At 35.1% G+C, this 22,304-nt stretch overlaps 1 protein-coding gene across 3 annotated transcripts in view; it reads right to left on the bottom strand.

Moving 5' to 3' along the window:
- Positions 1 to 14,932: 14,932 nt before the first annotated feature.
- The window catches only part of MIOS (meiosis regulator for oocyte development), a 36,525-nt gene continuing 29,153 nt past the window's right edge, over positions 14,933 to 22,304 (bottom strand). For 2 of the 3 annotated variants that reach the window (XM_006085013.3, XM_023750746.1), the window contains exons 8-11: positions 21,016 to 21,168; positions 19,575 to 19,779; positions 15,981 to 16,110; positions 14,933 to 15,166 (exon numbers count right to left, since the gene is read on the bottom strand). In XM_006085013.3, coding sequence (XP_006085075.1) covers positions 15,070 to 15,166; positions 15,981 to 16,110; positions 19,575 to 19,779; positions 21,016 to 21,168 — 585 coding nt within the window. In that variant the 3' untranslated portion in view covers positions 14,933 to 15,069. The remainder of the gene's footprint in view (positions 15,167 to 15,980; positions 16,111 to 19,574; positions 19,780 to 21,015; positions 21,169 to 22,304) is intronic. The other variant, XM_014452432.2, reaches the window with a different exon arrangement.

The raw sequence follows: 22,304 nt of genomic DNA, 5'->3' as shown, positions 1-22,304 counted from the left end.
GGGTAAGGCTCTTCAGGGGAAGCTATTACATAACATATGATAGATCTATGACCTTTATAAAATCCAAAAATTCTGAATTCAGAAGCAAGTCTGGCCCCAAGCATTTCAAGGGAGGTATTGTATTTCCAAATCAAGGGACAGCACAAGGAGAGAAAGCCATAGAACTGGGGGATGAAAGGTGGGTCTGCACACATACGGAACAGCAGTGGGAGAGTGACTGAGCCAGGAGAAACTTGATGGCGCCTGATACCTAGTAAGCACTCAATAGGTATTTGTTGACTGAAAGAATATCATGAAAGGCAAGGAAGGAGAGTTTCAAAGAGTAGCCAATAATGCAGAAAGCTGAAATAACCATTGGAAATAAGGACTGAGGGTAAAACACTGACATTTGTAACATATATCACATTTATAAAAAGGATTAGGCTATGAAAATGAAAAGGTAAATGAAAAAGGAGATGACAACTGACAAAAACACTCAATAGGAAATATAATAAGACATTAAATTTAGCTCCACGTGTTCTTGGGAAGCTAGGAGAAAGAAAGAACAAGAATAGGCCATAGAATTTTAATAGCCTTAAATTCATTAGGACAATCAAGCCTTTCCCTAATATTATATTCTAAAAGCAATATCACACAGAATCTAATGTGACAGATGATGAACTACAAATGGTTGTCTTCAGTAGTAATTTTAGAGATGTTCTTCAAATGATAATTTTTATTTTCATCTGACAAAGACAACATTAAAATAACTCTGAAAGCATCTCTTCATTGGGTAAGTTCTTTGATAAACTAGTATTATTACTAAATTTATCAAATTTCAAGATTGTCTTTTAAGGTGTTAATTTAACATGTATGAAGACACTCAACAAACATTTTGTGTCAGGTCCTGGGCTAATTATTAGAGATACATATAAACAAAGTCCCTGCTCTCTGAAAATCTCAATCTATGGAAGTTTAGCATAGTCTCTACAGATGTCTCAACTCAGATTTAACATTTAATTACTCTAAAGTTTTGAAGAAATCCACCTTAAGAACAACCAAATTCTGGAGGCTCTATTTAGTGAAACTTCAATTTGGTTCTCTTCCTTATTTAATTCACATGGAATTTTATTCTGATCTGTTGCTGAAAGGAAAATAATAATCCTGGTACCACAAGTTATTCTTCCTATAAAGGTAATGTTAAATCTAGAATACTCATAAAGCATATGTTTTAAGTTACTTTCTAATTGTGATGTTGGTTTGAGGTAAGCCACTATGTTCTTCATGACCCCATTTGACCTACAGCATAGGGTTTTGAGCTGGCTAATTAAGACCAGAGGTGTAGACTATGAACAATTTATAGTGTAATATCTTCATCTTGACAGTGAGGATGAAACTTGTTAGCATGCCATTGTTTCTTCTTTACATATTATAGAAAGTCAACAGCAGGGCATGATATTCTGTAGCATTTCCTCATGTTCTTAGATATTTTGACTGAAAATAGTGGCTTTCACATATGAAAAAAAAAGCTTTCAACATGATTATTTTTGTAGGTGAGCAGGTAAAGAACAACAATCTCTGTGGATTCCATAGAATGTGATATTCATGATGAAACTTTGTAACAGTTCTCAAAAAACTAGTATAAGTTGGGAGAAAGAAAAATATATGAGCTTTGTAATAGTTCTGGGTAATACCATAGATGACACTGAGACTTAATTAGCCCCTCTTTTTAAAAGACTGTTTTTCACAGGCATTTGAACTATAACCAAGGAAAGTTAAGCTAATTATTTTGGCCATTAAGAATCTCTCACCATAAAATGTTGTGTTAAGGTTTAACTAGAGGCCCAATGCACAAAATTTGTGCAAGGGGCTTGGCCCTAGCAGCCCCAGCGGCTTGCCTCAGCCCTCGCAGCCCTGGCTTCGTCCGGAAGGTTATCCGGAAGGACTTTCGGAAGGACATCCGGAAGGTCGTTTGGCTGTCTGGTCTAATTAGCATATTATGCTTTTATTATTATAGATAGTAGGTTTAAATGAATGGTTTCATTGAAAAACCTTAGTATCATATCACCTGAATCTTTAAAGATAACGAGCAAGAAGAAATTCTTCAACTGAATAATCACTAATTAAAAAGCTAGATAATTTAATATTATTTTACTATAGATATGTATTTTTAAATAAATGTTATTTAGATGTTAACACTAATTTTCATTGATTCAACTCCACTTCATATTCAATTATTTAAAGCCATACTGCATCAAATAAATGTAGCATTACCCTACATAAAATCAGCAACTGTCACATTTCATTTAAACTTTACATTTTTCTTTAGCTTTTGAGAAGCTAAACATTGGGCTTCGTGAGAGAATACATTTCTCTTTAAGAGATGCATCTATTCTTTTAAGTGATCAGGATCCCATTGAGTCAATTATTTCTTCCATATGGCTCAGAAATGTTATGCCGTTAGTTGGTCATGTATTTGACCTTTTATGAGAGGCAGACAGTGGACCAGGGGCTACGTCATTTTGGAATCTCCTCAAAAATGACTAAATGTTTTCCAGATGAACATTCTGTAGACCAAGGAAGGAGCAAGGAATTAGAAATCATTGCTTCCAAACCAGGATATTTGTAGACTTCTTCTTTTGGAACCTATTGACCTAGAATTGACCCACTCAACAATTTCCTTCACTCTCAGTAGTTATGATTAAGTCATGTAAATAACTGAAGATGGGATATATTTATTTCTACCCCACTTATTTCCAAAAAAAAGAAGATGAATTTAAGACAGCTGCAAAGGCTTTTATCCTTTCCCTGTTTTCTCATCAGAAATTCATAAAATGTGACTTTTCCAAATGTAAACTTGAGTTACCAGTGGAGGTAGAATGGGACAGTCAGTTGATGACTGACATTGTCACAGGAACCTTAATCTGCTAAAATTGCACTAGTATTTACCTGCTTTATTCCTTCTTAAGAAAAACTTTCAAATAACATTTCAAGATGAATAAAATATGTTCTGTGTTGCTTTTCTTCCTTTCCCTTCTATTTTACAAGCTAAACCTATATGAGGTGAAAATTTAAGAATATATTTAAAACAATTCAGGGAAAATGCATTATCAGTATATTGGACTCAAAAACTATACCAAAGATAATGTACACAAAAATAATGCTTCCCTGTTTAATCTATGACTCAAGTTGATTCTTTCAGCACTTGTTTAAAGGAAAAATAGGCCAAAGAAATATTTGTAAATTCATCTACAATAATTGGTAAAAGATACTTGTTACATATACATCTATGTAATGTATTTGATGATTCTTTAATCAAAGCTTGAAAGGATTATAAGGCACCATATGCTTCCAGATCTGATTCCCTAAACAATCTGGAGTACATGACATTTGGCTTCTAATAATTTAAAAATAAGATCTAGAGATAAATCATCTGATAAATTATCTCATTGGAAATGAGGTTAGGAAACTGCAGGGGTTGGGTAATATGATGCATAAAGACAGCCATTTGCAGCAACAGAACACAGGGAATTATCTAAAATACATGTCAGATATGAATGATTTGAATTGATGCACTTGAACTTTAAAAATTTTTATGACTTAAAGTCATTAAGTCAATGTCATTTAGAAACAGTTATACTGCCTTCTATGTTCTAAACAGATTCTAAACACAGCTTCACGTGGCTTGTGATCACAAGATCTGGTTACAAATAGCAATAATTGTTGCAAAGCAAATCCCATGGTGGCACAGGAAAAACACCCCCTCTTCCAGCAGAGGGGAGAGTGGATTAGCTCACTCATATATAGCCTGCAGGTTATGTAATGAAGATTACAGACTTCAAAATGAAAAAGGGATGTATGCTAAAGTAAAAAAACTATTTCATAGACAGGAAAAACTTATTGAGGAGAAACTTCTAAAGCACTGAAGGGAAATTTTAGGTGCAAATATTTAAGTGTTTATGGGCTATGAAAACTGTTACTAAGATATGAATTTATTAATTTCCATAATATTTAAGAATGCACCCAAGCAAATAAGTTTTATGCAGATAGGCCTTGGATATATTACAATATACATTGCACAATAATAGTGTATAACAAAAGGTACAAATTTATACAATATTATGTATTATATATTAAATGTGTATATACTACATATATAATTGTAACAATATGCTACAATTATATGTAATATATTACAACCTAAAAACTGGTAATTTCTATTTAGCTGGATTCAGCACACAGATGAAAGTATTACTGTTCATTTTAACCCACGCATTTTATTTATTGATTGATTGATTTGAGAGAGAGAGTGAGATTGCAAAACATTGATTTATTGTTCCACTTATTTATACATTCATTGGTTGTTTCTTGTATGTGCCCAGACCGGGGATCGAACCCACAACCCTGGTGTATCAGGGTGATGCTCCAACTAAATGAGCTACTGGGCCAAGGCAACCCACACATTTTAGTGAGAAGTGGCCAGAGCATACCAAATTCAAACTACTTCAGGAACATTTTCATATAAGTAACCCCTAGAAGGTTGCCACACACATGCATGATTATTACAACAGAGATTCCTACAATACATACCTATGATAAAGTTTAATATATAAATGATGCACAGTAAGAGATTAACAATAACTAATATTAAATAAAATAATTATCACAGTATACTGTGATAAAAGCTATGTGAATGTAGTTTCTCTTGCTCTCTAAGTATCTTAATGTACTGTACTCACCCTTCCTCTTGTGATGGATAAGAGATGATAAAATTCTACATGATGAGATGAAGTAAGGCAAGAGACCCAGTCACTGGGACGTAGCGCTAGGCTACTATTGGCTGATGATACGTCAGGAGGAGGACCATGTGCTTCTAGTGATCCTGGATCATCAAGCCATCAAGCTTGACAGTGGGTAACTGAAACCATAGAAAGTAAAACTGCGGATAAGGAGGGGACCACTGCAACTTTTAACTCCACAATTCCCCCTTTATAATATATTGGACAGATATACTTACTCACAAGTACCCAAAGATGTACATGCAAAGATGCTCACTGCAGCATTGTTAGTAAAAATACCCTAAATGTCTATCAATGGGAGGATATACACATATAACAACATACCATTCAGTGGTTTTTGTTTTGTTTTTTAAAGTAGGTGTATATGGGCTAAGGAGGAAAACTCTACAAGATACATATTTTAGGTGAGGGGAAAAATCAAGGAGAATTTATATAATATGACCTTAACCATGCAAAAATAGAAAGGCAAATATTGACAGACAGATAGATGCATACGGACTTTGAGACAGTTTCCCATGGGAAGTGAAGATTGGAATTTTGGGAAGTAGAACATAGAGTTGGGTGGAGGGGATTTAATGAAGCAAAGGTCTGGGGCATTTACTTGCATTTTATACACTTTGTTAACTTTTTATTTTTTTAGCATAACCCTGCATTATTTTTATAATAAAACACTAGCTTTAAAAATCATTGAAAATTCATATTTTATACATTGTACTAATAAGGGAAAATGAATCTGGTCCTGCTTATCTGTCAAGGAAACAGAAGAGCACTAAACTTCAGTCAAGAAACCATCTAATTCAAGTTTAGTCCACAGCCACCGCCCTAAACGAACCTGAAGTTTTCTTCCAGTTCTAACAATTCGTGATGTTAAATATTTCATAAGTCATTTTCCAAGTCAGTGGTCAGCAAAGAGCTGAATGTCGACCAGTTGGTATTTGCTGGCTGGAATACTCTGCTGCAAAGGGTTCTGAGGGGAAATGGATAATTGATAAGCGCCTGTGTCAGGGTAAGGAAGGTGCTCCCACCAGATCAAGCACACCTTGATCTAACCTGCTCCTTTCATAACTGAAAATAATTACTTGCCAATGGAGAATTTTAACACATAAGGAAGTTTGTTATTGATCTACTGGTAGAGCGCTTGCTCCCATGTGTGGTGTTTTGTTGTTTTTGTTATTTTGTGGGTTTTTTCCATATCCTTGCAGTGTTTCCTCTTACCATAACCATATTCTGCCCACTTTTCAAAATACAGGTCTCACTTACCTACACCAATCATAGTTGGGTAAAAATGTTTTCTGTAGCAGTCCTCAAAGCAGCCTTTTCTAGCTTAAAGTATACGCAAACCAGGAAGAGATGAAAATGTGCAATATCATCACTAACAACTTCACTACTAGAATCTGGAAAGAATCTTAACCAAATACAAGGCAGAAGCAGCTGGACAGAGAAAAACCTAGGATGGCTCCATTTCATCGCATTACCAGTCAGCTCTAAAGAAAACAATCGGGTGACCAGCAGGATGTAGTTCAGGTGGCTGTCTCAGTTCAGAGGTAGATAAAACAGCTGGTCCCAGGAAATTCTGAGGAGCTGAGACAGGAAACAGAAAATGTAAGGGGGGCGGACAAAACATGCCATGCTGGAAGACAAAAGTGGATGAGGAGGGAGTTTAAGTGCAGTCATGTTGAGAACCCCCAGAATGAAATCCCAGGAGCAGGGAGAGATGCTGAAACAGACGTTCTAAATGCCATCATTTTCCTGGGGTGTATCACTTCACAAAATTATAATCTGCCACTTTTTTTGTAGGCCTGTGTAAGCTCTCATTCTTTGCCATCTGCTTTAGAAATGCAGCCCATATCACCAAGACATCTAAATGATGATGTTATTACCTCACTCTCACATCTTGCTGAATAAGAACTTTTATTTCAATGTATCTGAGTATCATTTGTCAATCAAGATCTTCTAACACTTAGAATCTAACTGCTCTCCAGTAGGATTAATTCTGGCCTTTCAAAAAATGTCTAACTCTACCCTTTTACTGTTTCTCTAAAGGCAATAATTTGGCAACTTCATTTTCACCATTGCTTGCAAGTTGTACAAATTCATAAATTTACATTTCATGCTAACATGACAGTGATTAATAAAGAGACTGGGAAGTTTGAACATCTTAGTAGGTTGTAGAAAAACAAGAATAACTTCACTCCCGTGCCTTCCATAATTCCTTCCTCAACTTAAGGCTTTCTGATGCTGGCCGACAAGAAAAAACGTAACCTTACCAGGAGTGACTAAGAGGAGATTATTTTGTGTTATTTTTAATGCCATAACTTAATTCTTTTATTTAAATGCTAATAGACTGCCCTAGCACAACCTTCTAGTGGCAGAATCAATTTCAGTAATGATGCTGATGGCTGCAATATGATCAACTGAAGCCTCCACCATTTGCTATGAAAGGAGTGGAAATGATGGGCAGTTCATTAATCATTTATCCCAGGGATGAATGTGTTCAGTTGCTGATAGGGGGCCGTAGGTGAATGCTGCCAAAATGAGAAATGTCAATTGTCAGGCCTCGTGCATAATGGTGGAGCTATTTTTAAGCGTCTTTGAAGATTAAAGTTATGCTCTTTTTCCCTACAGTTCCATCACATATGCTTGGCAATTTAGTTCTACGAGAATTCATTTTCACCCTGCTCAGATGTCTCTGCTTGAGCAAATATACACCATTCAAAGGCTAGCATATTTCAAAAGTTACTTAGAAATCTGTAGAATTCCACATATTGGGAGTGAATATTGGGAGAGAAGTAAAAGAGGCAAACCTGGGAAGTTACTGGACAACTTTTAGGCTAATTTTCCCCACAGGGTATGTTTTACTAGCAAGGATGATACATGTTCTTAATTTCTCAGGTCCCCAGAAGAAACAGGCATAGTCTCTAATTTCCTGTAACATTTTATGAAGACAGAGATAACACAATTAAATAGACCTAAAAATTATTCGTTTACCGAATTAAGTGAACAATGTTACCAAAAGAGTAGTCCAAATGACTTCGAGAATCTGTCTCAGATTAGTTATCTCCAATTTGTGTCTAATCCTTCCAGGGGAAAATAATGTGTCCTGCCTAGAGGAATATTCTCTTTGGAAGCCAGCAGCATCTTATTCACTGAATTATCTTTTCAACAAGAATTGAATGTATTTCAGGAATCTGTCTTTAAAAGAAATGGTAATTTGTCCTAAGAATCACAACTAACTATACATTCCATTTTTGAGAACTAGAGGGAAAAGTTCAGAAGAGAAAATGCATTATTTTTGCAAGTGATACAGGGTGTCCCAAAACAATGTATACACACTTTAACAGCTGATATCTCAATTGATGTTTCTTTCTTTTCAGATTTAACCCATTGGAATTAATAACTATTCAAAATGTGCATACATTTTTTGGGACACCCTATACTTCCCCCATATTTATCAAGTTGCTGAATATTTTGCTCCATAACTTATACATCTTCATCTATTAGGGGAATATTTATGTAAAGATACACACCCTTACTATATAAATATTAAGGATACCTGCTTAATGTATACAAACTTCCAAATGACAGAGAAAAATTTTTTACATAATTATGTAGCACAGGAACTTTGTACCATTCAAATTTTTATTATGAAATAATCAGTTATCAAATTACTTGCTTCTAAAAAGGGTATTTTGTTTTACCATGTTTGAGAGTGGCAAATGCTTTAAATGGTTATTAGCAAAATATGGGGCTGCAAGGTGATAAAATCTGAATAAACATGGATTTTCACATTTGCTACTTCAAGCTCCAGGCTTTCTTGCATATACCCATCCCCCACATAAGTATCCATGTATAAATGGAGCTAATACTCTCTAAATAAAAATATGTAAGACCCAAATTTGCATGAATTCTTATAAAAATGCCTGTTTCATGAGACATTAATCCCTTTAAATGCTCTTCCAGACTACCCTGTCTTTGACTTTATAGTTTAAGAGCCCAACTAATTAGATTTCTATATCTGGATTTCAAATGAAATTATGTTAAGGCAACATGTTTTTCATAAATTGAATGATGAAAGACTATATCACTGAATTACTATTATTGCTGCTATATCGGACATTACATTAATTATCCTTTAATCCTAAAGTTACCTTTTTAACAGAGCATTTCAAAACACTGCGCTCTTAATAGATCAGCAAGAAAATTACATTTTTGAAAAATATATGGACAGCATCTACTTCCTCAAATTATTTCTAATTAGAAAATAATTTTTTAAAGTCTAAAATTAGAAATTTTTGGCCTGCAGAGACAAGATGCTAAAATGATACTATTTCAGTTAATTATATTATTATGGACAGATTTGAGTCTGATGAGAACTATGCTTATGAACCTCTTCCATTAGACATACATCTCCTCCAGGGCAACTATGATGCCATCAGTCTTTGAAATCGTAATTTTTAAGTGTCAGGACCCCTAGGATGCAAATAGTGGTTTGCTAAATGCTTAGACATGCATGCATGTTCAGAATTCACTGCTTAAACATAAGTAACATTAAATTATTAGAAACTAGAGACCCAGGGCACAAAATTCATGCACTTGGGGCAGGGCGGGGGGTGGAGGGTGTCCCTCAGCCCGGCCTGCACCCTCTCGCAGTCCGGGAGCCCTTGGGGGATGTCCGGCTGACGGCTTAGGCCCACTCGAATCTAAGCTGTCAGTCAGACATCCTTAGCACTGCTGCAGAGACAGGAGAGGCTCCTGCCACCGCTGCTGTGCTTGCCAGCAGTGAGCCCGGCTTCTGGCTGAACAGTGCTCCCCCTATGTGAGTACACTGACCACCAGGGGGCAGCTCCCGCATTGAGCGCCTGCCCTCTGGTGGTCAGTGTGTGCCATAGCGACCAGTCATTCTGCCATTTGGTCGATTTGCATATTACCCTTTTATTATATAGGATAAGTTGAGTAAAATGCACTTTGAATCAAACTGGACAATAGTCGACTAAATTCTAAACACAGGACAGGTTTCTTGCCACAGGATTTAATAATGCTCTTTGTGAATGAAGGGTATTTTATTTGTTATACATGTTGTAATGTATTAGCTTTCTTGCCTTTTAAATGTTTATGGCATTTTTGCCATACTAAATCCAAGGACTTGATAAAGAAGCAAGGGTGTGCCTTGTTTCACTTTCCTCTTTTGACTGAGGTAACAAAGGATTCTTGTTTTACTCCTTTCTGTAGCAGGAAGAATTCTAGAATTAGGTATGAGCCAGCTATTTTATATAGTAAAATAGAAAGGAAAAACAAATTTTCTTGCATGATAAAAATGCAATCTCAAAAACAAATTAAGTCAGTTGATAAAACAAATTAAACTTTATCAAATGCCTTTTACATCCAAAAAGCTATTGACATGGTTTTCCTCTTTTGACATATTAATACTAAATAAACCGCTCTGTCATAATGAATTGTTCTCATACATAGCCCATAAAGTACTACATTAATATATAAAACAGTAATTAAAAATACAGATTGGGAAGTCAGACTATTGGAGTCTAAATCTGGGCTCTGCTATTTACAAGCTGTGTATCCCAATTGCCTCATGTATAGAACGGACACAGTAATGGTTTATCTGCTCATAGAGCTACTGTGGGGATCAAATAGGATAAAGTGCATTGTAAGGATAATAAGTACCAACGTAATTATTTCTCATTAATGTAGTTATATTTGATATTCATTTTACTTATGAATTTATCATGTATATCCCTAAGTAAAATCAGTTCCTTGTTTTGGCAATCTAGGATGATTTGACATGCAGGTTATGTTAGCTTTAAAAAACATTTGGAAAGCTTTCCTTCTGTCTCTTTACTCTGGAATAATTTATATTTCATAAAAATAATATTTTTAAAGTGCAGCTTTTCATAATTAGCAAAATAATTTATAAAATTTGGGGGTGAGAAGGAAAACAAGCAGATGATGTAGTGGAAGGATTTAGAGTACTAGATAGAAGGGCAGCTGTCCAGCTAACCCCACCTCTGCCATGGTCATGTGGGTCACAAGTACTCAATATGAATATGAGGATGCTGAGCTAACATGTACCACGTCTTGCCCACCTCTCAGATGCTTTTATCTCAGCGACTGTTAGGCATGTACAACCAATTAGTGCCCACTTGCTTTAACTATGGCTATCCCAAGGGAGAACAAATCTCACAGTGTACTTCCTTTTTTATTACCATTATCTCCCCTACATGTTAACTTAAATGAACATCAAGTGTAATAGAATGACTGAAAGGAAAGATTACAGAGATAATAGTGGATACTTCTACCATTAAGACCAGGATTTAAGAGTTGAATAGAGATATGAAAACCTCGTTTTAAAAAGTTACTGGTCAACTGTCCAGATTTGCCAAAATTTTAATTTTCATTCCTGGGTTCACTCATATCACATTAAACTCCTAGGTACTTGTTCAGAGGATTTCAAAAAGCAATAAGTAATATTCTAAATATAAGATAAAAGTAGCTAGTACTATCTCCAAAAAAAAAACAACAAAAAAACCATAATTTATCCAGATTTGGAAAAACAAACTCTTGGGAAATTCCCACTTCTGAGACAAATGTAGGTCCTTCATTTAAATTATACTAGAGGCCCGGTGCACAGATTTGTGCATCGGTAGGGTCCCTTGGCCTGGCCTGTGCCCTCTCGCAATTTGGGACCCTTGGGGGATGTCAGACTGCCGATTTTGGCCCTTTCCCCACCCGATCCCCGCAGGCCAGGCCGAGGGACCCCACGGGTGCACTGGGCCTATAGTCCTACTAGTATATAATAAAAGCCTAATATGCAAATTGTTCCCTCGACCGGGAGTTTGCTTGCTATGACATGCACTGACCACCAGGGAGCAGCGCAGAACATGGCGGGCGTTGGTGACGTAGTGCTGGCAGTGGGCAGCAGTGGAGGCACTGCTGTCCCTGACGGGAGCAGGATTGCAGTGGGATGGTGGAGCAGGTGAGCAGGCAGCGCCAGGCCAAGGCAAGTGCGAGCGGGGCCCAATTGCCCCACAGGTGGCGACCAGTGGCGGCGGCAGAGGGTGGAACCACCGGCTCCCAGGTGCTGAGGGAGACAGGCGGGGGCCTGATGACTCAGGCGGAGGAGGGTGCACAGGGGCCCAGGTGCTGCCCAGGGCCCAGAGGTCAGCTGGGACCTACTCTTCCATGCCAGACACTCGTGCTTCCATTGCCAGCCAGACCTAGGGACTCCACCCATGCACGAATTTTGTGCACCGGGCTTCTAGTATGCATATAAGATCTTTGGTTAATCTCTTCCTGCCCTCTCCCCTCCCCCCTTCCCTCTGAGATTCATCGGTCCATTCCACATTTCCATGCCTGTGCATTGAGCATCTGCCTCCTGGTGGTCAGTGCACATCATAGCTACCGGTCAAACAGTCCCTTAGGCTTTTATATAGAGAGAATTCAGTTAAAAAGTACTGACATAGCCCTAGCTGGTTTGGCTCAGTGGATAGAGCATCAGCCTGCGAACTGAAAGGTCCCAGGTTCGATTCCGGTCAAGGGCACATGCCCGGGTTGTGGGCTCGATCTCCAGTGGGGGACTTGTAGGAGGCAGCCGATCCATGATTCTCTCTCATCATGAATGTTTCTATCTCTCTCTCCCTCTTCCTTCCTCTCTGAAATCAATAAAAATATATTTTAAAAAAAGTACTGACATACAAGTATCCAATAAAGATTAAAGTTACAATGACTATTAATCATTACATTTTATGGAGCACTTACTATGTGACAGGGATAAAGCACTTCATGTTTATTTCATCACCTAACAGTCCCATCCCTATGAAGTAGGTATTTCTGTACCTTACTTTTAACATATGAGGAAATTGAAGTTCAAAGCGGTCAAGTCACTTGGCCAAAATATTAAGGCTAATATTATCATTTAAATTTCAAAGCCCATACTTTTAATATTTATAGTCAAATGAGTGACTGGAATTAAATTTAGTCATGCAATTAAATGCAAAACTATATTCTTTGTAACTCGATAATACTTACCATGTGTAGCACTGACAACGGAAAATTACTTTTTGAATAGATGATTTTAAAGAATAATCACTCTGAAAAGCATATTAAACTGAAAAACATGGCCTAAAAACAGTTACTTCTAAGATTAAAACTGTCATCAAATTAAGTTGATATTACTTTCCTGAATTATTTGTCGGAATCATAATTTCTAGATTAGACATGTTGACTTTAACCCAGATTTATTGAATTAAAAAAAACATTTTTATTAAACAATTCTATTGAACATATCTAGGTAAAATATCTTGTTGAGTTTATAAATACAAATATCAGTGACCTAGTAATAAAAACAGAAAAATAATTTAAATCTATTTTCATGGTCCACATACACTTATACCAAAACAAACATAAGAGGCATCTTGTATGAACATTTGGGCTTTGCAGAAAATATCAGGAAATTGACACACAGACATAAATGATCTTAAAAATGTCACCCTATATAACAAGATTATTTATATAGACTTTGTTATATTTACAAAAATTATAAATTAGATATAACCCTATTCTAAATATACATTCAATAATTTTATCTTACTTGAGCTACAAAAAGTTGAAATATATAAGATAGTCTGACATTATTTAAAGCTGACTTTTCATAGTTAGGACACAGTAAATTTGAAAGGGACAATGCAATTGAAGCAATTTTTAAAAAGATTGTGTTAGTAAAATGAAATCTGGAAGATTTACTCAAGACTGAAAAAGGCCCCTTAATAGGAATCTTCGTTTAAAAAAAAAAAAAAGAAAAAAAAAATATATATATACACACACACACACACACATATATACATACATATACATATGTGTGTATATATATTTAGAGTTATTCCCAGTTCTCTCATTTTAAAAGAAGATTGTCATCATCTAGGTGAGACAGATATGCAATGTTTTCCTACAAAGGAGCCTTTTGTATCATATCTAAAAGTAAAAAGATATTTTAATCCACTTTTATTATTTAGGTCACACTTCAAACTAATCTAATAGATCTTAGTTTCATCAGGTAAAACTGCTAACATGAAAGCTCTTAAAATTCAAGGTATTTCTCCGAAACCCATACAATAATTAAGTTTTAGGGTTACTTTCTTTTTATTTTTGAATACACTTCAATTATAAAAGTCAGATTAGTCCTTTGAGTATTCAGATGACAGAGAAGCAGCTACAATTCCTTTATATTTCTCTTCCATCTGGCTGTGAGAAGGGGAAAAAATAAATTTAAAATAAAGGCCCTGAATTGGCCCAAATATACTTACTTTTAGAAACGTACATGTAAAGTAAATTTGTCTCCAAAGTGACCTTGTTTCTCCCAACATCTCCCAGTTTACCTTAGAAAAAACAGAGTCTTCTAAAACAGGAGGGAATATGAGAGCAGGACATACTGACAGAATGCTGAGTGGTTGATCACATATAATCTTGCAGACTTTGTGTTCAGTAAAATGCTCCCAAATGATGAGCATAAGATGAATTAATAGGGAGAGAAATCTTTAAAGGCAAATCAGGACAATGACAAGCAAAAACTGAAAATTTTATAACATGTTCCCCTGAAATGATGCAATTTTTTCTCTTCAGAAGAGAAAATCTGTAAGGTACAGTCTTAATTTTGGCTTTTCTAGGAAGAAAATAAAAGTCTGTGCCAAAAGATTTCTTACTTTAAAATGAAAGTGCAAGGAAAAAAAACTCCTTGGGGGGAAGGGGGTAATTACATATTTAAATTGATAAAATTTATTCTCCAGTGTAGGGTAGAAGCTCTCCAATTCTAAATCTAAAAATCCAACGTTTAATTTTATCTGAAAGGAAACTAGGCATGGATGAGCTTAAACTATCATCTGAGTCAGTGAAATGATCATGTTATTTTCTTTTCAAAGTGTACTAATTTTACTGGAAGATATCTACTTTTAGCTTGGAAGATATAGGTTCAAGGTCTGTTCTTGGTTATTCCAGAAACTCTGCATTTTTATAATTTCAACAAAACCCTAGAAAGTTGTTCCAAAATGAACTTTTTCAACCTACTCAACAGAATTCATGAATACTCTGATATCCATTTCAGCAGCATTTGTCTCTGTGAAGCACATCAAAATCACCAAGACATCAAATTGCTGATTTGATAGAATGATTTATTTTTCCATTACAGGAAAGTCATGAGTGACTTGTTCTGAGGTATGTTTTTGCCCTATGAAGGTCATCTATTAGAAAGTTCCACACTTGAAGGTTCTTCTGTAGGTGGTAACATTTACGGCTGGACAGTCTCTGCAGGCACCAGATTCCCTGTCGTATCCAACTGCATACATTTACACGTGCATGCAGACACAGGACACTCTGCATGGTCCCTAAAAGAATAGATCAAATAACAGTTAAAAATCTAAATTATTAATATACACAGATATATACATACATAGGTACATATGTACATTTCTTTATCTATATACCTATCTATGTCTATAATGCAATTTTTCAAAATGGCACTTGGGAAAATATAGCAATTCAAATCCAAAGACAAAAACACATTAAAAGCATTAAATTAGAAATTTATGCCACGCTGATCATGGGGAGAAAGTTACTAAAAACTTGAATGGCTTTGTTTTCTAAATATACAACAAAAGATCCATCTGCAGTTATGAGGTGAAGGGATGTGCTCAAGTTTAAATTAAAGCCAGTGTGACAAAGTGAGTGTAAAAGCTACAGCAATATAGAAGAGTGGAAGGCCACTAGCACTGCTCAGTGTAAAAATTAAATATGGTCTTGAAAATCTCCATTGCATGAGGTACTTACTACATAACAAGCTTATTTAGAAGATAAGTGATATCTTTCATTTAATTTATAATTCAATTACATATTATATATAGTAGGATCTTCAGTTAACTGTGAAAAACTGTAAACATATCCTCTCCCCAAATAAAGTAAAATAATACTATTCAAACACTTAACCCATACATCATATTTAAACTATTTATTATGTTTAATTTTATAGTATAAGATTACAAAGGATATCTAATAATAGAAATGTTGATGACCTCTTTGTTAACTCAGGTGACAGGAAAGAACAAATTCATCCTTTAGCTGTATAAACCTGAAGTATTTAAAAGGCCATCGGCTTTATCTCCTCTAACTCCAAGCCTATTAAAGAAGTAATGTGATTATTACCTGAACCAACTAAGCATATGTCCAGCATGCCCACCATGCCTGCAATTGTGACACCATGTAAACCAGTTGTTAAATTGAGCTAATTTTTTGTCCTTGCTCAAGTCTACTTTTTCATCTGATTTGGATCCTCCTATGGGTTAAAGAAAATGATCTTCAATAACTATATCACAATATTAATTCAAATTTTCTTAAAAGGTATTTCAGAAGCTATGTCAAAATACAAATCATGTATCATATTGAAATAGTAATTTTAATGCTAGGATCTAGGTATATTGAAAAGATACTAAGTAACAGAAGTTTCCTTACATCTTTCATAGCTAATAAAACACTTGAAAAACATAAGGTATCAAACCCACTAAGAAGCAATCTGAATTAACAATTTTAGAGAAATAACTGGTAGCTTAAAATCTTCCCACAAAGAAAAACACCAAGCCCAATTTACCTGGTATACCGGTTAATAATGCAGATTTTGTAATCAAAGAAAACACAATAATTTCAAGAGAAACATCAAAAGTGCTTATTCCAAGTAATGTCCATTGCTAGCTACACATTTCCCTGATCTTTCAGATAATTTGTGGATACCGTGCCAACAGAACTTTTCTTGTTTTGAGACAAACCATTCAGAGACCCAATTTTCCAATTCTTCGTACGTTTTGAAGTGCTTCTCAGAAAGTGTGTGTGCCATCGATCGGAACAAGTGGTAATCTGAAGGAGCAAGATCTGGTGAATACAGCGGGTAGGTTAATACTTCCCAGGCAAGATCTTTTAACGTGTCTTTAACTGGTTTTGAAGTGTGTAATGGTGCGTCATCATGAAGCAAAATTACTTTGCCGTGTCTTCTGGCACATTCTGGTCGTTTCACGATCAAAGCATGGTTCAAATTGATTATTTGTTGTCGGTAGCGATCAGTATTAACGGTTTCAACTGGTTTTAGAGGCTCATAATACACCATACCTTCCTGATCCCACCAAACGTAGAGCATTGTCTTCTTTCCGAAGCAAGTTAGCCTTGCAGTCAATGTTGATGGTTGACCTGGATTAACCCATGATTTTGTGCATTTGGGATTCTCAGAATAAATCCATTTTTCATCGCCAGTCACAATTCGATGCAAAAAAGACTTTCTTTCGTGCTGTTGAAGCAACATTTTATTGATGACTTTTCGGTTTTCCATTTGTCTTTTGTTCAGTTGATTGGCACCCATTTTCCTTCCGTTAAAATCTTTCCCATTGCTTGTAAACAATCGGAAATTGTTTGCTGAGCAATGTTTAATCTTTCTGCAAGTTGTTTTTGAGTTTGACACGCATCTTCATCCAACAATGCTTGTAATTGTTGGTCTTCAAACTTTTTCGGTTGACCTGGACGTTATCTTTCACATCGAAATCATCACTTTTAAAGCGTTTAAACCAGTGTTCACAAGTATCTTGAGATGGAGCATGTTCACCATAAGCTTCCCGAAGTATACAATAACTTTCAGCAGCACTTTTCTTCAAAATAAAGTAATGAATTAAAATTTCACGCAAATGCTCTTTTTTTTGGCACGAAATTCGACATTTTTAAGTGTAAAAATATCTAAAATGTTAACACCTTCAGCAAATTTGACATATGAAGTTTTGAAGCTTGCTGTCAATACAACAAAACAGCATACATATCAAATCGCATATATATCAACATATGTGTAACTCCATCAAGTGAAAAAAATCCGCATTATTAAACAGTACACCTGTAAAAGAGAGTTGTACTAAACATTGAAGGAACACGTAATTTTTACCTATACAAACTCTGTCAAAGAATAGGAAAAGAGAGGAAATCTCCCAAAGCACTCTATGAAGCTGGTATACTAGTAACTTTGCTAACAGAATCAGGCAAAAATAATATAAGGAAGATTAAAGACCAATCTATCTCCTGAACAGAACATAAAAATCCTAAGTAAAACATTAGCAAACAGTATTATTTATCACTTCTACTTATAGGTAAGTACACCAGAGAAACTTTGTACATGCTAAACAAAGACATATGCAGGAATGTTCATAGCAGCATTGTTCATAATAGTAAAAATCTGGAAACAAACAACGTGTCTATAGGAAGCTGAGTGGAAAAATGGTGCTATAGTCATTAATGGAATATGAAACAGGAATGAAAAAAAAATATAGCTACATTCATCAGCATAATAGACACTAAAAAACATACAAGCAAACAAACCCCAATGTTGAGCAAAAAAGCCAAGTCAAAGGATATAATCCATAATTCATTTGTACAGAATTTAAGACACAGACAAAACATACATGTGATAAAACCACACAGACATGCTAGAGATTGAATTAACACAATTTAGGATAGTGGTTACCTCTAGGGAGGAGGAAAGAGGTGAGACTGGGCAGGGAGAAATAATCAAAGGCACTAGTATAGAAATGTCATCTTAAGTAGGGTAGAAGACGCATTGATGTTTGATTTATCACAGTACATGATATATACATTTCTAGCTGTGTTGCAGTGCACAGTACGTTTTATTTTCTATTTAGATAGTATTGGGGCTATAAAAAAGTGAAGAACATGCAATGTATAAAATGAAAATCCTTGATTAAAATTTAAATTGAAACAAGTGCATTTGAAAACATTACATATTGTCTTTATTTGTTTAAAAAAGGCATAAATTGAAAAATAATTACTCAGCCAATGATACCAGCAAATCTCTTTCACAGATGTTAATGTAACAATAAAGCAGACTACTTAAAATGAATCAGCTGCAGACTAGAATTACAAAATTTCATAACTATAAAGGATCTCCCCATCCAACACTTTATATAAAAAAGAGCTAACATAACTCTCAATTTCACACACTGAATGTCAGAGCTGTAACTAAAACAGGCATTCTGACATCATATCCAGTTCTTTATTCATTATTCATTATACCAGTGCGCCAAATATTAAAATGTTTTTAACTGAAATTTTTGCCATAGTATCATAATCAAGTTATATGAATAGCTGGAATATTTCTAGCCACTGGGTACATTATATTCAATTATCTACTCTTCTCAAATTTTTTTCTGCATGTTACCATAGCAGTAAACAACAATCCTAATATTTCTAACCATACATATAATACTTGCTAGGTAACTGATGAATATTGCAGAAACAGCACTAAATCCTACAAGTAAAGGGATTTTACTTTTAGATTAATACTTTATGTACTTCACAGGTAGATTCTGAAGATGAAATAAGAGGAAATGTGCAAGTGCTTTGAGACTATCAAAAACTCTTTATGCATAAAAGGTAGTTATTAGTACATGAGGGCACACTGACTTTTAAATATACTATTTGAGGAAACCCCTCTTAGAAAGAGTGACAAGAAAATGAAATAACATTACTTAATATTTAAGCTCTTTTCACTTCAAATTGGCTAGAATTTGTGAGAGTACCTGAGATATCCTGGACATAGATTTTACTTTTAATGTATAGATTTCATAAACCATAGGGAACAAAAGCCAGCAAGTGGCTTGCTCTTAGAAAATCAAGCTAGTATGTCTTTTATTTACATTAGATCAATTATGGAAGAACAATTTCAGCTCAGAAGAGAATACTGGAGAATTGTCATACCAGGACAGCTGGAAACAGGTGTTCCCATATTAATGAGACAAAGCGCACATCGAGGGAGGGGTTTTCGACAACCAGGGCAACTTGTGACTTTAGATTTCGTTGGCGAGCCACTGACCCCATACTGACTAAAACCTCTGCCCTGATGAGGCACAGTTGAACAACTGTAGGAGATAGACTTGCCACAGAAATTGCAACTCACAAACACCTGGAAAACAAACAAAAGAAGTTAAAATATAATGCAAACTTTATAAATAAAAAATTCAAAGTTTGATCCTAACAAATTAAAATAATTTTTAAACATTATTTTGAATTATAAAATAATTTATCTGCTAAGTTTGACTAACTCTTATTTAAGATTTCCACTTAGCAACTACATTGAGTACTTTATGTTACCTTTGTTTAGTTATATTCTCCTAATGCCACTGTTATACTGTATACAGAAAAACTTGGCAACATTAGATCCCAATATTTTAGAAATAATGATGACTTTAGAGTTCACATTAAATTCCAATATTTTAGAAATAATAGGGACTGAGAGACATTAAAAACGACTTCTGATCCAAAGTTCCATGATATAATCTCTCGTACAAAATTTTCTTATGAAGAAAACACTCATTTCCTAAGGTAGGAAGGAATTAAGGATCCTAAAATGGTAAAGAGTTAAAACTTGAGAATAATAGCAATAGTAACCATCCATTCTGCTTTAAATTGAACTCCTAGGTTCTTAACACTTATCATACAGATCAGTAAAAAGTATTATTACGTAATGCCATTTTACTAATACTCAGGTTGTTTTAATAGCAGCACTAATTTCTCAGCTTTCTAAAATAAGAGAACAGCACCATCCAGTGCTCACATTGAGGATATACCTGATATTTAATGTCTGAACTTAGTGTATCTTATGTCATGTGCTTTATGAGATAATTCATTTCACGTTTTTTAAACTAATGCTAAAAGAAAAAATTTAAAATTTCCATGTGCAATCAGACCTACAGCTATATATGTATATACTGTTAAAAAAAAACAACCCTGCCTTATTACATATAAAATAGTGCCGAAAAATAATACATAAATGGAATTTATAAGACCATAGAGTAGTTTAGATTCTGAAAGGTTTATTAGAATATACTGGAAAACCTCAGACAGCCCTAGGATTAATTTAGTTTTGCTTAAGATCCTCTAGGCCTGCTGTGGTTTTCTCTCTCTCACACTAAAACTCAAGCCACTGAGGTGATTGTTAGAAAGTGGAAGGACCAAGACAAGGAAGATCAAGGACAAACTGTAGTTCAGCGTGAACTCAATATAGGCAAAAGAATGAGCTAATAATAATTTATTAAACCGAATTCTAAATGTAGCCTGTATAATATGCTATAAACACTTCTAGTTTTGGCTAAACTATGAGGTAGATGTTATTTGATTCTCTCCAAAGCAATGTATTTACCTGTGCTAAAGGCTTGGAACTGGGATCCAACTTACTCCGGTGAATATCAAATTCAGCTCGTTTGTGCCAAAACCTCCAGGCATCTAATAAATTTCTGTAATTCTCAATCCAGTACTGAACTCTTTCATCTTTAAGAACATCTAAAGGAGAACCCTAAAAAGAAAGAGTGAATTATTTGTTGTTTAAAAATTTCCTGGCTAAACCAGAAGATTCTTGGTAACATGTGAGTACAAGTCACACAGAATAGGCTTCCTTCTGCCAAAAGCTGACTCCTAATGAGGACAGAGATAAAATAATTATTGGAACCTCCATTAATTTACTTTAAGCTGGTCTCGACTAATGACAGAAATATATAATGTAGATATCATTAGACTGGCCAGGGAAGGGTAAAAAGTTTAAAAGCCCAAAAGCAAACAATTCACCTTCCTGGTTAAATGCAGTAAAAAGTGATGTGAATACTCTCTGTCCCAACAATCAAAACTTCTTGGTTCACAAAATGTGTTTACTGTCTGATCCAAATACACATCAAAGCTACTTAATCAGATATAAAATAATACTGAGCCTAGTGCTTCATATCTAGCAATGTACTGTGAACTGAGATTCTATTTTGTATGCCTATTTATCTGAAAGTTAAACCTGCCTATTCTCTCTCTTACCCTCAAACATACATTACCTTAAAAATTAAAAAGAAAAAAAAAGGCCAAAAATGTTCTTAGTTCTTATGCCCCTAAGACATAGTACAAAGCAACAATTTCTTTCCCTTTAATTCACTTTAGATTTTTTCTCATTAGTAATTTCAATTTCTTGCCAGTAAGTCTCTTCCTAAAGCTTTGTTTTCCCTGGCAGCTGTCACATTCCACATTTCACCTATCGTTGCTGTTTTCATGAATGCTTACAGGCCTGTCCAACATGCATCTCCCTAACTTACAAAGAAAGGAGACTATGTCTCTGCCCCGTGATGCTCGGGCATCAATGTGAAGCCCAGTTTTCCCGATTCTATTTGGGAGCCAGATAGACAACTAAACTGTTAGATCTTAGCATGCATCTTACTTATGGAAAATGGAAAGATACCTGTAACACCTAATAAAGACAATCTATCTTTATACATTCCATTAAAATAGAGCATGTCTTTCACCTATTAATTAGGTAGTAATTTCCATTACCAGAGTTCATTTAGCCAAAGGAAAACTGTTAGTTGACAATTTTATTTCTTAAAAAAGTAAACATCTACTCTAGTCTTAATTATGACCAACTAGCTAGAACTAAGTACTAAAGTAGAATAAAAGCCC

This window comes from Myotis lucifugus, unplaced genomic scaffold (genome assembly GCF_000147115.1).
Source record: "Myotis lucifugus unplaced genomic scaffold, Myoluc2.0 scaffold_15, whole genome shotgun sequence".
NCBI classification, from domain to species: Eukaryota; Metazoa; Chordata; class Mammalia; order Chiroptera; family Vespertilionidae; genus Myotis; species Myotis lucifugus.
Note: the sequence above shows the minus strand (reverse complement) of the source record. Positions and strands in the feature narration are given on the sequence as shown.